Source organism: Thermobia domestica, chromosome 5, assembly GCF_964235325.1.
Source record: "Thermobia domestica chromosome 5, izTheDome1.hap1.1, whole genome shotgun sequence".
In the NCBI taxonomy this organism is placed as follows: domain Eukaryota; kingdom Metazoa; phylum Arthropoda; class Insecta; order Zygentoma; family Lepismatidae; genus Thermobia; species Thermobia domestica.
The window spans coordinates 249,008,041-249,024,490 of record NC_137458.1 but is presented as its reverse complement, the minus strand read 5'-3'; the positions used below and the strand labels follow the sequence as shown (position 1 = coordinate 249,024,490).

The window sequence follows — 16,450 nt, the reverse complement described above, 5'->3', positions numbered from 1 at the left end:
CACAGAAAGATAAATCTTCCGCTGAAGAAAGTATAATCTCATACTTTATATATATATATATATATATATATATATATATATATATATATATATATATATATATAGGGCCGGATCCAGGATTTTTTTGAGGGGGTGCACCAAATAACTGCCAGTACATTTGATTAAATTTGATGTTTTTAAATGCCTTTACGCATCTATGCTGTGAATGAGGAATTGCCCTGGAAATGCTGTTTGCTCTCGATGAATCCTTTCCCTTCAAACTTCTGAAAATTGACTGAAACTATTGATTTTGCCAAACTCACTGCTAGCTTCTCACTTTAGGTAGTGTATATTTACAACGAAGCGGGGTGCATGTGCACCTTTGCACCCGCCTAAATCTGGCCTTATATATATATTCCTAGGTATATATTTGAAAAATCAAACTATAAAACAACTATGTGGATTTCTTTAAGAACATTTATGAAAAGAAACTAAAAGATAAGTAGGAAGATTTTTCGGCTGTCTACAATAGTTATTATACAAGAAATAGCAAAGAATGAAAGTATAAAATACCTATTGATTAATTGCAGTTTTACTTTTCTGGCATAGCAATATGCTTGTAGATGCCGCGAATTGAGTATTGTATGTTATTTATGAGTTGGCGGCTGGTATGACGTGCATGCTGATGCGGTATCATTTCATTACAAGTTAAAACATGGCCCGAAGAAGGGATGTAATCGATTGGCGAAAGTGCACATTGTCTTCGGACGTGAATATAGACATAACCTGAGAGAGATTGCACAGCTCGTTAATATTTCCGAATCCACGATCAGTAGTGCCCATGCAAAGTGCAAAGTGGAGGACAGTCTGGCAGAAACCAATCTATTGACGATCTAATGACAATGGAAAATAATTATTGTTCCTTGTATACCTGCACTGAAACTGCTGTGTTCTTATTAGTTATATATGAACACGTGTCTCGACAGTCTGAAGGGATCGAAATATATAATATTTCAAATATTCCGTATGTGTTATGTATCAGTTGATGCTGTACAACCAAGAAATTATTAAAGAGAGAGAAATGTGGCTGGGGGACTGGAGAGATATATCTTTTTCTCGAAGATCGAGCTCTTGTTTTCTGAGTAGTTGGTGCATTGATTGAGCTAGCAATGCCTAAACACACATACTCACACACAGAAAGAATCTCATGGCTGGTTGCTTAATTCATAGTCTTACCATCCTATGAGTAGAAAATAGGATTTTATGTCCTCCTCAATAGAGCTATTAACTTTTTTTCTCTGGTATTATGCCGCTTTCCTGTGACTACTGTATATCAATAGGCACAAAATATAATACAATTTAACTCATTATTTGATACAATCTTACTGTAACCAAAGTCGACAACAAAAGAGAGTTTCTCAGAATGTGAAAATGAATTAGAATGCTTCTACTCCCTTCGATTTGTGCATTGCGAAGACAGACGAAACGATGTAATACGAACGATCCTAACATGAAAGGATTCTTCGTTCGAAACCTTGGAATAGAGCGCTATCTGATATGGAATCAATGTAGTTTTCAGCACAGGCAATGCCCATATTCACGGTGTTGAGGAAAAAATACAAGTCGACTAAAAATATAGGTTTTAGAAAATGCGAGAATAATTTTAGGTGTGCGTTTTTACTCAACACTATGCATCTATACATGATAATGCAGACTAGCTTCCACTGAAAACGGAATCCATAGCTATCCAGACATATTGTAGTGTCCAGTACTATATATGAGTTGTACAGTGACGTCGTAAGACCTTCCTGGAAAGGCTTAAACCTTCGCAAACTATTTATGTTGCTTAATATGAATCAAAATTATATTTATTCAGATATCTTATAACAGTTCAAACGTAGAATTGAAATTTATTTTTTTTGTTCAGTAAAATGAAATATTGTTATCGTGTCCTCAAGTACTTAATATAACAATTTTCAAGCATATACATTGCACACTGAATTTTTGTGAGAGGCATATCTAGTGATGTGAGGTGGAAAATTGTCCGGAAAATTTTCCGTTATATTTTTCCGGAAAATTTTCCGTTCTAAAAAAATATCAGTAATCAAGTAACAATTCCTCAGTATTCATAAAATTGATTGAAATCATGTATAGAAATGTTAAAAAGTGAAAGATCGTTTAAAGAATCTGAAAATTTTCATGCCTCAGACAATTTTCAGCACTATGTAGGAACAAGTGAAACAATTTTTCATGAATCGAAGAATTGTCTGTCCTGTACAGTGATGAAAATTTTCCGGAAAATTTTGAAACGGAAAATTTTCCGATTCATAAAAACACTCCACGTATTCCTATATCGTTGTTTAGCCGTGATGTGAGATGGAATTTTTTTTTCTATATTTTTCCGGAAAATTTTCCGTTCTTAACAAATATCAGTGATCAATAACAGTTCTTCAGTAGTCATAAAATTGATTAAATTCATGCATAGAAATGTTAAAAAATGAAAGATCGTTTAAAGAATCTGAAAATTTTCATGCCTCAGATAATTTTCAGTACTATGTAGGAACAAGTGAAACAATTTTTCATGAATCGAATTATTTTCTGTCTTATATGGAAAAATTGAATAACTTTTTGAGTCGGAAAATTTTCATCATTTTAAAGCAAAAAGTAAAACAACTTTTTGTGAATCGGAAAGTTTTATTTCTCTGTAGAAACAAGTGAAAGGAATTTTCATAGATCGGAAAATTTCCATCACGATGTAGAAACAAGTGGAAAAAACTTTTCATAAGTTGGACAATTTTGGATATTATGTATAGTGATGTCAGGTGGGAAATTTTCCACTATATTTAACTGAACATTCAGCTACAAAATTGAATTTCTGTAGAGGAAAGTTAGTCAGCAACAATTTATAATTTTCTAATTAGCTTTCGGGAACCGGAAAATTTTCTAATATTTCAAATTGCAAAGTAACCTTTTATACAGTGTTTCTGCCTCTTCATCTGCGAGCATTTTCGTTGCTAAGCGGTTAGCATACGCGCCTTTGGCATGTAAGACCTGGCTTCGATTCCCAACGGAAGCTCATGTAGTTCCGATTTCACGTTAATCAGTTGGTCACGTCTTATATAGTCTCGCTACTGAAAGGGACGTTAAACTCAAAATCAACTCAATTCAACTCCTCTCTCTCTCTCTCTCTCTCTCTCTCTCTCTCTGTGTGTGTGTGTGTGTGTGTTTGTGTGTGTGCGTGTTTGTGTGTGTGTGTATGCAAAGTGCAGAGAACATAAGTTGTAGAGTACAAATATCCAATTCTATTATTTAAAATTTCAACTTATTAAAAGTCATGAATATTTTCTGATTCATAAAAGCATACTCCACTTATTCCTACATCGTTGTTTAGCCGTAAAATGTATTGGTAATAAATATTGTCTTAAAAAATTTCATGAAGTGAAAATCTAACGATTCTTCATTTCAAGAATGTTTCACTATGTAAATTTTTACTTCCCAACTTGAAATATTAGAAATTTTTTTCGTTCCCGAAATCTAATTGGAAAATTATAATTTGTAGTTGTCTAATTTTCCTCTACAGGAATTGTATATCTCAATGTGCAGTTAAATATAGTGGAAAATTTTCAACCTAACATCACTATACATAATATCTCAAACTGTCCGGATATGAAAAGTGTTTTCACGTGTTTTCATCGTGGTGAAAATTTTCCGATTCACAAAAAGTTGTTTCACTTTTTGCTTCAAAATGATGAAAATTTTCAGACAAAAAATTCTTCAATTTTCCATACAAGACACAAAATATTTCGATTTATGAAACATTGTTTCACTTGTTCTTACATAGTACTGAAAATTGTGTGAGCTATGAAAATTTTACAGATTCTTTAAACGATCTTTCACTTTTTAACATTTTTATACATGATTGCAATCAATTTTATGAATACTGAGGAACTGTTGCTTGATCACTGATATTTATAAAGAATGGAAAATTTTCCGGAAAAATATAGAAGAAAATTTTCCACCTCACATCACGGCTAAACAACGATATAGGAATACGTGGAGTATGTTTTTATGAATCGGAAAATTTTCCGTTTCAAAATTTTCCGGAAAATTTTCATCGCTGTATAGGACATACAATTCTTTGATTCCTGAAAAATTGTTTCACTTGTTCCTACACAGTACTGAAAATTGTCTGAGGCATTAAACTTTTCAGATTCTTTAAATGATCTTTCACTTTTTAACATTTCTATACATGATTTCAATCAATTTTATGAATACTGAGGAACTGTTACTTGATCACTGATATTTGTTAAGAACGGTAAATTTTCCGGAAAAATATAGAAGAAAATTTTTCACCTCGCCTCACGGCTAAACAACGATGTAGGAATACGTGGAGTATGTTTTTGTGAATCGGAAAATTTTCAGTTTCAAAATTTTCCGGAAAATTTTCATCACTGGACAGGACAGACAATTCTTCGATTCATGAAAAATTGTTTCACTTGTTCCTACATAGCACTGAAAATTGTCTGAGACATGAAAATTTTCAGATTCTTTAAACGATCTTTCACTTTTTAACATTTCTATACATGATTTCAATCAATTTTATGAATACTGAGGAACTGTTACTTGATCACTGATATTTATTAAGAACGGAAAATTTTCCGAAAAAAATATAGAAGAAAATTTTCCACCTCACATTACGGCTATACAACGATGTAGGAATAAGTGGAGTATGTTTTTATGAATCGGAAAATTTTCCGGACAATTTTCATCTCTGTACACGACAGACAATTCTTCGATTCATGAAAAATTGTTTCACTTGTTCCTACATAGTACTGAAAATTGTCTGAACCATGAAAATTTTCAGATTCTTTAAACAATCTTTCAATTTTTAACATTTATATGACTGTAATCAATTTATGAATACTGAGGAATTGTTACTTGATCACTGATATTTGTTAAGAACAGAAAATTTTCCGGAAAGGTATAGAATAAAATTTTCCACCTCACATCACGGCTATAGGATGTAGGAATACGTGGAGTATGTTTTTATGAATCGGAAAATTTTCATCACTGGGCATATTACTTTAACTCGGGTCCAGTGAAAGTATACACAATTTCGCAGCAGTTTGCATTATCATTTGGCATTAGAGCCACACTTTTATTGCATATAATATACATCAAAGTTGCCAGAAAGTCCAGTACAGATCATGTTTATTTGGTAATGAATTACTAGTTTTTAATACCAACAAAAGATTCTTAGGAACCAACGCATAAACATTAGAATGGAAAAACCAAATGGGAAGCGTAACTGGAAGGAGAGTTTAGCATAAATAACCTTTCACGAATGTTATTCAACAAATGTTTAAAAGAAATAGTTAAAAAAACGTTTATATAATGAAGATGGTATTTCGGTGCAAAGCAGAGTATATTCGCTTTGAAGATGATATGATTGTTGTATCGAAATCTGAAACTTAAGTTAATATAATAACAGAAAATTTGAGGAAAATCTATGCTCATGGAAGACGAAAATAAATGTTGAAAGTTTCAAATAAATTGAAACAAAGAACTTTGTGTTGGAGGAAAATAAGTGATATAGGTGACTAAGTTTTGAACTAAGGTAGTATTATTAGTAAAGAGTATAAAAGTAAACATGAAATACAAGTAACAAGTGACTTGACATTATTATTATTATTATTATTATTATTATTATTATTATTATTATTATTATTATTATTATTATTAGTAGTAGTAGTAGTAGTAGTAGTAGTAGTAGTAGTAGTAGTAGTAATGATAGTAGTGATTTAATATAAACAGTTTAAAACTGCAGTTACTCATAAATTCAAAATTTGATTCTAAAACTTCATTCCACAATTTTCAACATCAAATATTTTACGTTGTAGAATGTTTCGACTATAGAAAATTGTCAAATAGTATATAATAAGCATAACTACGAACATGCATGGAAACTGTATATGAAAAATATAACATACCTGGCTGACCCGGTTGTCCTGGAGATCCTGGACTTCCTGGTTGACCTGGGCCTCCTGAATAATATAAAAATATTCATGACATAAAATTATAATATTTAAAGTATATAACAATAATATTTTGAATAACATATTATTTACAAGGAATAAGAAATAATTTCAAAGTAAGATCTGGTTCTCATATTTTTTAAAGATAACTGGCATTATGCTGCGACTTTCTATTAAATTAACCGGTTGCTAGTGATTGTGAATGGCAATTTTCCAGAAATTTCTGAATAAGAAAAAAAATCGAATATAAAAATTATCATATCTTCATACATTCTGTACTTTGAGATTATATAATTTATTAGCATATGCTAAAATTAATATTTTAAAATCGCTAAGTAAGAGTGAATATATTCAAAATTACCCCTTTCATCTAACGCTACTATCTTCAATATTTTTACATGAACCAAAACATGGAAAACTTGCAGTGATACAGGGTAGCACAATCAAATATCTCTTTTTAAAATAATTATAGTCTAACTGGAATTTATTTCTTCATTTATTGCAACGAATAGTCCGAGCATAGGTGGAAATTAGTTTTATGCCAAGAAACTGATAAGTGTTGAGTTTGAATATGACTATACAGAGGTGGTGGCCATTATTTTCAACACATTCTCTAAGTCTCTTAAGGAAATTCTCACTGACACACCGTAATATCACTAGTATTATTGCACACATTTCTTCTTGAATTCGCACTTTTAAGTCTTGTATCTTGAACTTGAGATATTCAAAAGTAATCACAGGGGCTGAGGTCTGGCGATCTTGCAGGCCATAGTAAGTCACCATTCCTACTGATGACGTGTTCGCAAAAGAAAATTCTTTCGGAAGGTTCATTGACAACTTTGTTGTATGGCTATTATGCATGGGAAATCGTTGAAGTTGTGGAATAAGACAGGTTTGTAACATGTGAACATATCGCGCTGCTGTTACCGTAATTGCATGTTTATCATCATCACCCTAAAAAATATGGGCCGATGGTCCTATTCGAAGAGATTGTACTCTATTAATAATTTTTCTATACTTCAATTTGTTTTGAAAATATTTGGGTTCGCAATGTTAAGTGAAGCACCACGTATACATGATATATATACAGGGAAATACTGTCAAATCTGTGATATTTAAGTAGTGAAGACGTTGATCCAGCATTAAGAAATATGCTCTTAGAAGTTCATTTAAAAATATAAGAAAAATTCCCATCTAAAATTATTTCAAAACAGAAGCAACAGAACAACAGCAAAACCAAATTTAATAAAATAACAATTGGGATTACCTTCACGAGATGAGACACGGTGATTATTTTAATGAAGCGGACATATGTGTTGACAACTAATATAAATTCAGTTGTTCTGGGACACTTTGTATTAGTGCAATTCAGTAACTAACAAATAGAAGTTCTCGAAAGGATAACTTCTGAGTTCTCACAGTAATTGTTCATTTATCCTAACACTTATATTAACTCGTACTTTGCTTACACCTACCTGGATATCCTGGATGACCACCGGGTCCTCCTGGCCCTCCTGAAGAGAAAAGTAGTTTGAAATAGCATTTAGGTTTATTTTTCTTTTTAAAGAAGAAAGTAGATTTGCTGTGTTAGTCATTCGTAAATGCTATTTTAATTCTTGTTAACGTGGAAATTGTCGAGCAATATCTTACGTACTACATAGGATATTTTCGTAGGTATTTTAATTTCATTGTTTAGGTAGGTGCGAATGAGATGTCCGCCCGTGGTGAGCCATTTCCAAAGATCAAAAAGAAAAAAGTGGAATCTACAATGTTAGCTAAAATAGTCATCGTCTGCTATTTTAATTATTGCCAATTGCTAACGAATGACTGCATTCCGTGGCGAAAGAAGTCTGGAATCTATAATGCGAAGAAGCCTTCAATCGCACGCTGTATCGCCCGATCATGGGGGAGGTCTTCTCTCCCAAGAAGTGATCAAAATACCGGAAGAGATGGTAATCAGTGGGAGAGATATCGGGGGAATACGGTGGGTGAGGAAGGGTTTCATGGTGCAGCTCTGGAACCCTTCTAAGGGTTTTGGAAATTATTCAGGACGATCACCATTTAATCGTTGTCCACATCGTTTATGATTGACCTAGCAAATTCATTTTTCATGTGAAGAGACAATCCGATGCAGGAAACTTTACCAGGTTCATTACACTCAGAGAACTGCACACGTATACACGGCTATTCTTGTCGATTGGTGTTAAATCATGTGGCACCCATTAGTAAAACGTTTTTCACCTTACTGATTGCACAGACCGCAAAGGAAAAGGAATAAAGACGTATTAAAGGAACTAATGAAGGACGACAGGTCACGAAGAAAAAAAGAAAAAGAAGAAACAGCATGCTTGACCATCTTATTCGGCATTGTGATTAGATCACCGTGCAGATAGAGGGAAAAGCAGAAGGAAAACCAGGAAGAGGAATACCAAGGATAAAATATCTAGATACAGTTACGAAGAAGAAACCTAATCAAATATAAAACAGCTCTTTCAAGGAGAGAAAAGATTTAAAATTTCCATGTTACCCACCAACCTATGCTTGAGATGAACAAGAAGATTGCGCGGAGTCTCCGAACGACAGTGGTATGGTGCATATCTATCTCTTCTATAATGACACGGACAGCTTTCCTAAGGGTCTACTTTCACGGTGTTATAAAGGAGCTCCTCTGAACATGACTGGTGCCCAAGGAACTCATTTTACAATATTTTGTCACCGGAACGAAATTTGATAAACCAATGGTAAATGGTGGATTAATTCGTCCTTCCTAGTCCAAGTGCACTGTTAATCTTTTTACAGGCTTGCTCTGCATATTGTCACAGTTTGTACTAGTAACGAAAAATTAGACGCAATTGTGTGTTACTCATGAGACACTTTCATACATGCTTGTTCATCATATTGCGTCCCTTTTGAGGAAAATTTGTCTTATCACCTTTCGTTAGAACAGTTCAACCTGACCATAAGTACTTCAAAACACAAACTGCTAATTTTCATATTGGTATAATATCTACATTATAAATTTATCATATAGACTCATAAATATGCAGTAATGATAGGAAGTATTTTTAAATGCTGCTTCTTGTTTGTTTTGATTTCTTGAAAGAAGTGTCTCATCATTTTAAAAGCAATCTTATCAGACTTTAATGGGAAACATATGCTAATCAGAACGCGCTTTAGTAGTAATATTCTAGACTAACTTTATTTACTTATCATATTATTTACAAGATAAACAAATCATTTCCTCACATTAGATTCTTGTATTGTGTTCAATTGATGTGTATCGAACGACAAAGTACAGATACCATCTAAAGTTTTGAATCCTTCTTATTTTTATAATCCTGTATACTATAAGAATTTAATATAGGCAACAAAACTCTTACAACAGTTAAATTGTATATAACATACATTATAAATTAATTATTGATTTTTGTTGCCCATATTTTAAAAACTAAGACTAAATTGAAACAAGAGAAAACTTACGAAATATTTCATTCTATTAATTCTTAGGTATATATATGTACATTGATCATCAGTCATGATCCACTAATATAAAAATATTTCTTTCGCATATTTCCTCATAAAATTGATTCGATTCTTTCCTTGAATAGTTTGATTTTACTACTACTTTCCTTCTAAAATCATAAGATTTTCCATTAATAAGTTAGAAGTTATTTCTCCTATGTTGCTTCTTTCCTCGTTTATTGGAAACTCGAAATTGAAATCTTCAAATAACTTGTCAGAATATCTTTGTTCTCTGAGTTCTTTCCCTACCCTGTAATTTGGGGATACTTACTTCACCTTTGGCTTCTTTCCTTGTTCATGGTAGTATTGATAACAAGAAACAACACTCAAACTACTAAAAAATTTTGTAATGTAAAATCTAAGTATAGACTGAAAAAAATGAAATGAATTTTTTGAGTTTTACGTCCCACAGTTATGCCGACTAACCTAAAGGAGACGGTGAAGATGAGAAATAAATGAAATGGTGGAATGAAGAAAGTGGGAGGAAACGGGAGAACCCCGAGAAAACCCACGCACACGATGTTCGTCCACCACAAAGTTCACTTGGCGGGAGCAGGGTTTTAAGTATAGACTGAAATAGCACAAATATAATTATAGTGCCTGATCATTAATTTTACTCACCTGGACTACCTGGACCACCTGGACCACCTGGGTATCCTGGCCCTCCTGGTCCACCTGGTCCGCCTGGACCACTGGGTCCTCCTGGTCCACCTGGGCCACTGGGTCCTCCTGGGCCTCCTGGGTACCCTGGACCTCCTGGTCCACCTGGCCCTCCTAAAATAAAATCAGATTGAAACTTTAGTTGCTAAATTCAATTAATTAGTAATGACTTAGGAATAAAATAACTAAGAGATGAATAGAATAAACTGATGAACTATCTAACACATATCGGAAACATTTCAACTACTATATTCTACGGATCATCAATTAAAATGAAATTTTCTAATAAATATTATTCAGAAGTTATTCCTGGCTCCGTTCCTTCATTTTCACAGATATACTGTATCCGTGGAAACAACATCATTCAAACAACACAGACAATATCGCTGACAGTAACAAACGACCAAAATTCGATGTCTAGTGTTATCACTTCACTTCATTTCCTAATATTATTAGGGGATTTAATTCTCGCTATTTTTAGCAACAAAAGGTCATGTTTATTTCAAAAGAACAGTATATTTTATTGAAAGAATTTTCGTTTGGAAGCTACAACCTTTTCCCACTATCAAGGTAACATGAATTCCACGATTTAAAAAAAGAAAAAAATATTTTTTTTTCAGGTCATCCACCTATCGAGACATCTTTTGATATGAAAGAGGGTGATCTCTCTAAGAAGTACTTAGCATTGTTATTTTTTTTTAAAAAAAAAAAAACAAATTAAAATAATTTGAATTGAAGTTGTTATTTCAATTTCTTTATCATGTTTATCACCAATATCAGAAAAACCACATTTCCAAAAGTACACAAAGGTACATGCTTTATTCAATATATTTAAATAGATAGAAGGGAAACGAATTTTGCAGTATATGAAATTCGGATTCTAAAGTTTTTAATATATATATAAGGCATGTCCAACTGAAAGTGAAAATGAGGTTGTAGCTCCGTTATTTCCAATTGTATAAGTTTGCGATTTCCCTGGTAAATTGCAGTGTATCTCAGGAGACATTTGACATACAGTGGATAGGATCTATGTGTTGTTGACTGCAACAGAAGCGAGATAACAGGTAATGAGCGTACCATGGATTCCTCCAAACAAGCTCAGTGCGCAGTAATCTAATTTTTGTCGGCAGAAGGTGTTAGTGGAACTGAAATTAAAAAATCGCAGACGTGGGATGTTGTCAAAAGGGGTTATTCTGTTGCAGAGTAATGCCTACCCTCATGTGGCACAAGCATGCAAAGATCTCTTGCAGCACTTCAGATGGGAAGTTCTTCAGCAACCCCCCCCCCTTTACAACCCTGGCCTGTGGCCCTGCGATTTGAATGTGTTGGGGCCACTGAAAAAAGCACTGATGGGACGCCGGTTTACGGATAACGATGAGGTCCGAAAAACAGTTGAAGAATGGTTCCGCACGCAACCCACGAGATTCTTCGCTGACGGTATCCATCGTGTCGTGCATCAATGGGACACCTGTCACAACCACCTAGGTGATTATGTATAGATAGTATTGTTACACAGATCTTGCCCCCTAAAAGTAGTGTAGCCAGGATGCGTGTTTCGGGGGGGGGGCGGCAAGTGCTGTTATAGGTACATATAGAAAAATTACACACAAAAAATATATAAACATAAAAATATATAAAAAATTTACAAACATCAAAGTACCAAAGTACATTGTCGGACCTCTTTGGGGGGCCGGCCCCTCCGTCCCCCTTCCCTACGCCACTGCCCCCTAATGTAACACTTTCCAACTTATAATATACCTATGTATTAAAACTAAATAAACCTTTGCTCAAATGTATCAGTCCCACTCTCATTTGGGCATGCATGATATATATATATATATATATAAAGTATAGGAAAAGAACTTACCTTGTCTACTTTTTAAAATCAGTTTGCTACGTTACTTTCTCTAATATTTTCTATAGTTTAAATCTATAAATCAAACAATGTTATAATATGAACATTCCAAATGCTACAACGGTGTTTAGATTTGGTGTATATTGAAAGAATGTTTGGTTTCAAATTTTCAACTAGTTCTCTTCTGCAAAAATTGCTGAAGTCAACAAAGCGTGATCTTCGTATATATATAAAAAATTTGGTTCGGACATTTAAGATACTCCAACAAATGTAGAGAATCTTAAGAAATGAATTTTTTCTCATATAGATGATAAACATGATAGACAAAATTGAAATAACTATTCAAATTCGAAATATTTAAACTTCAATTTATTTATTTTTTGATTGTTTTCCAAACTAAAGCTAGGAACTTCTTAGAGGATCATTCTCTTTCAGGAAAAATTACTATGGAACGAGGTGAAGTAAGAAATAAGAAGGTATACTTAAAAAGATGACTAGAAGTTTGATTTGAGATGGCATTGTAGAAATTTAAGAATTAATTTATCCTGTTTGTTTATTTGTCATATTTTCGTAAATGCAGATCTTTAAATAGCTTTCATCATTGCAATGATTTAGCGCGCGCAGATTGATGGATAAAATTTCACTTACTAAAAGTTAAAAATATATGAACTTTAAAATTACTATGTTCTATAAACTGTTTTCTTACACACTAAGAGTAAGAAGTTAATTAGCATCATACATAAACATATAAGCTATATTTCTTCATTTAAATGAAATTTTTAACAACTTACTCTCATGTCTTTTCCCAATTAACTTTGCTTGTTTGTATTAAAATTCACTACCGGAGAAGTAAATAGCACAATAAGTTAAAAAAAAAATATTGTTTCATCAACAAAGCACATTGTATAAGAAAATATATGAAAAATCTTCCCGATTATTAATTGCTAATCTTACCTTCAACATCTGTTCCTGGTTCACCTGGTTGTTCTGTTCAAGAAAAAGCATCAAGAATAACAAATAGTTTCCTAGCTATATCATTACTAAAATATTTTACGTTTTTTTAAATACAAAAAGTTCTTCTTTTAAGCTTTAGTTACTTACTTTCAGACAGTAAATTTATCAACAAAATCGTAACATTCATAAGGGATTTTACTTTAACTAAGCTTTCCAGAATTTTCTTTCTTTCTTTTTATTTTAATTTGTGTATTTATTTATTTATCTTTTTAAATTGAAGCTCTGTACTTAAAATTATAACCTACACAAGAAGGAATGGTGGTTCAGTGCTAGAGCATTCATATCTAGCCTGATCTCAGGTCATGTGCGTTTGTGGTGAACAACATCGTGCTTGTAGATTTTCTTTGGATTTTCCCGTTTCCTTCCACATTTTCATTCCACCAATTATTTCATAATTATTCAGTATCATTAATCATCTACCTTATTTAGCCTAAAAAGCATAACGCATGAGATGTTGAATAACAGATTTTACTTCATTTTTTTATTTGTAAAAGTCACTTTTTTTTTTATAATCACTCAAAACTGAAGCTCTATACTACAATCTAAAGCCTTTCTTATTTCTCTTTCTTGTACAGCTATATCTGAATGCTTAATGCTTATCCCGTTTCGTTTTTTGCAAATTAGAAAAAAGTCTGTTGACAAGTATTATAATATCGAATATAAATGTGAGCTGTTGTTTCTTTTAAAAGTTTTAATTTTGGGGAAGATATTTTGCTTCATGTTCTGTTATATATTCCCTATAAGCAAAGGTTTTATATCTTCCTCTTTTCACGCAAAATAGCCTTATACAACATACACAGAAAGATGAATCTTCCGCTGAAGAAAGTATAATCTCACTTGTATAATCTCTCATATGTAAGTATAATCTCATATATATATATATATATATATATATATATATATATATGTATGGATATATATTTGAAAAATCAAACTATAAAATAACTATGTGGATTTCTTTAAGAACATTTTTGAAAAAAAAAACTAAAAGATAAGTAGGAATTTTTTCGGCTTTCTAGAATAGTTATTATACAAGAAATAGCAAAGAATGAAAGTATAAAATAGCAATATGCTTTTAGATGCCGCGAATTGAGTATTGTATTTTATTTGTGACAGTTGGCGGCTGCTAAGACGTGCATGCTGATGCGGTATCATTTCATTATAAGTTAAAACATGGCCAGAAGAAGGGATGTAATCGATTGGCGAAATTGGACATTGTCTTTGTACATGAATATAGGCATAACCTGAGAGATATTGATCAGCTCTTTGATATTTCCGAATCCACGATCAGTACTGTAAATGCAGAATAGAGGACAGTCTGGCACAAACAAATCTATTGACGATCTATTGATAATGGAAAATGATTATTGTTCCTTGTATACCTGCACTTAAACTGTTGTGTTCTTATTACTTATATATGAACACGTGTCTCGAAAGTCTCAACGGATCAAAATATAGAATATTTGAATTATTTCGTATGTGTTAAGTATCAGTTGATGCAGTACAACCAAGAAATTAAAGAGAGAAAAATGTGGCTGGTGGACTGGAGATATATATGCTTTCCTCGAAAATCGATCTCTCGTTTTCTGAGTAGTTGGTGTACTGATTGAGCTAACAATACCTAAACACACAGACTCACACACAAAAAGAATCTCACGGCTCTTTGCTTAATTCATAGTCTTACCATCCTATAAGTAGAAAATAGGATTTTATGTCCTCCTCAATACAGTTACTAACTTTCTTTTCTCTGGTATTACGCCGCTTTCCCGTGACTACTGTATTTCAATAGGCACAAAATATAATACAATTTAACTCATTATTTGATACAATCTTACTGTAACCAAAGGCGATTGCAAAAGATAATTTCTCAGAATGTGAAAATGAATTAGAATGCTTCTAGTGCCTTCGATTTGTGCATTGTGAAGACAGACGAAAAGATATAATACTAACGATCCTAACATGAAGGGATTCTTCTTTCACAACCTTGGACTAGAGCGAATCTGGTATGGAATCAATGTAGTTTTCAGGACAGGGACTAAGAAGTTAATTAGCATCATACATAAACACATAAGCAATATTTCTTCATTTAATTGAATTTGTTAACAACTTACTCTCATGTCTTTTCCCAATTAACTTTGCTTGTTTGTATTAAAATTCACTACCGGAGAAGTAAATAGCACAATAAGATCAAAAAAGAAATATTGTTTCATCAACGATGCACATTATAAAACAAAATATATGAAAAATCTTCGCGATTATTAATTGCTATTCTTACCTTCACCATCTGTTCCTGGTTCATCTGGTTGTTCTGTTCAAGAAAAAGCATCAAGAATAACAAATAGTGTCCTAGCTGTATCATTACTCAAATATTGTACGTTTTTTTTAACTACAAAAAGTTCTTCTTTTAAGCTTTAGTTACTTACTTTTAGACAGTAAATTTATCAACACAATCGTAATATTCATAAGGGATTTTATTTTAACTAAGTTTACCAGAATTTTCTTTCTTTCTTTTTATTTTAATTTGTGTATTTATTTATTTATTTTTTTAAATTGAAGCTCTGTACTTAAAATTATAACCTACACAAGAAGGCATGGTGGTTCAGTGCTACAGCATTCATATCTAGCCTGATCTCAGGTCATGTGCGTTTGTGGTGAACAACATCGTGCTTGTAGATTTTCTTTGGATTTTCCCGTTTCCTTCCACATTTTCATTCCACCAATTATTTTATAACTATTCAGTATCATTAATCATCTACCTTATTTAGCCTAAAAACCATAACACATGAGATGTTGAATAATAGATTTTACTCCATTTTTGTTATTTGTAAAGTGACTTTTTTTTTAAATATTCACTCAAAACTGAAGCTCTATACTACACTCTAAAGCCTTTCTTATTTCTCTTTCTTGTACAGCTATATCTGAATGCTTAATGCTTATCCCGTTTCGTTGTTTGCAGCTTAGAAAAAAGTCTGTTGACAAGTATTATAATATCCAATACAAATGTGAGCTGTTGTTTCTTTTAAAAGTTTTAATTTTAGGGAAAATATTTTGCTTCATGTTCTGGCAGCAAAGGTTTTATATCTTCCTCTTTTCACGCAAAATAGCCTTATACAACATACACAGAAAAGATGAATCTTCCGCTGAAGAAAGTATAATCTCATATATATATATATATATATATATATATATATATATATATATATATATATATATATATATATATATATATATATATATATATATATATATATATATATATATATATATACACCTAGGTATATATATTTGAAAAATCAAACTATAAAATAACTATGTGGATTTCTTTAAGAACATTTATGAAAAAAAAACTAAAAGATAAGTAGGAATTTTTTTGGCTGTCTAAAAT

General features: G+C 32.2%; 1 protein-coding gene across 35 annotated transcripts in view; it reads right to left on the bottom strand.

Annotated features, from left to right (window-relative positions):
* The window catches only part of LOC145686531 (uncharacterized), a 316,530-nt gene that overhangs the window by 104,072 nt on the left and 196,008 nt on the right, over positions 1-16,450 (bottom strand). For 26 of the 35 annotated variants that reach the window (XM_081759929.1, XM_081759938.1, XM_081759945.1 and 23 more), the window contains 3 exons: positions 10,158-10,310; positions 7,490-7,528; positions 5,970-6,023 (listed from right to left, as the gene is read on the bottom strand). In XM_081759929.1, the coding sequence (XP_081616055.1) occupies positions 5,970-6,023; positions 7,490-7,528; positions 10,158-10,310 (246 nt within the window). The remainder of the gene's footprint in view (positions 1-5,969; positions 6,024-7,489; positions 7,529-10,157; positions 10,311-16,450) is intronic. The other 9 variants (XM_081759962.1, XM_081759963.1, XM_081759965.1 and 6 more) reach the window with 5 other exon arrangements.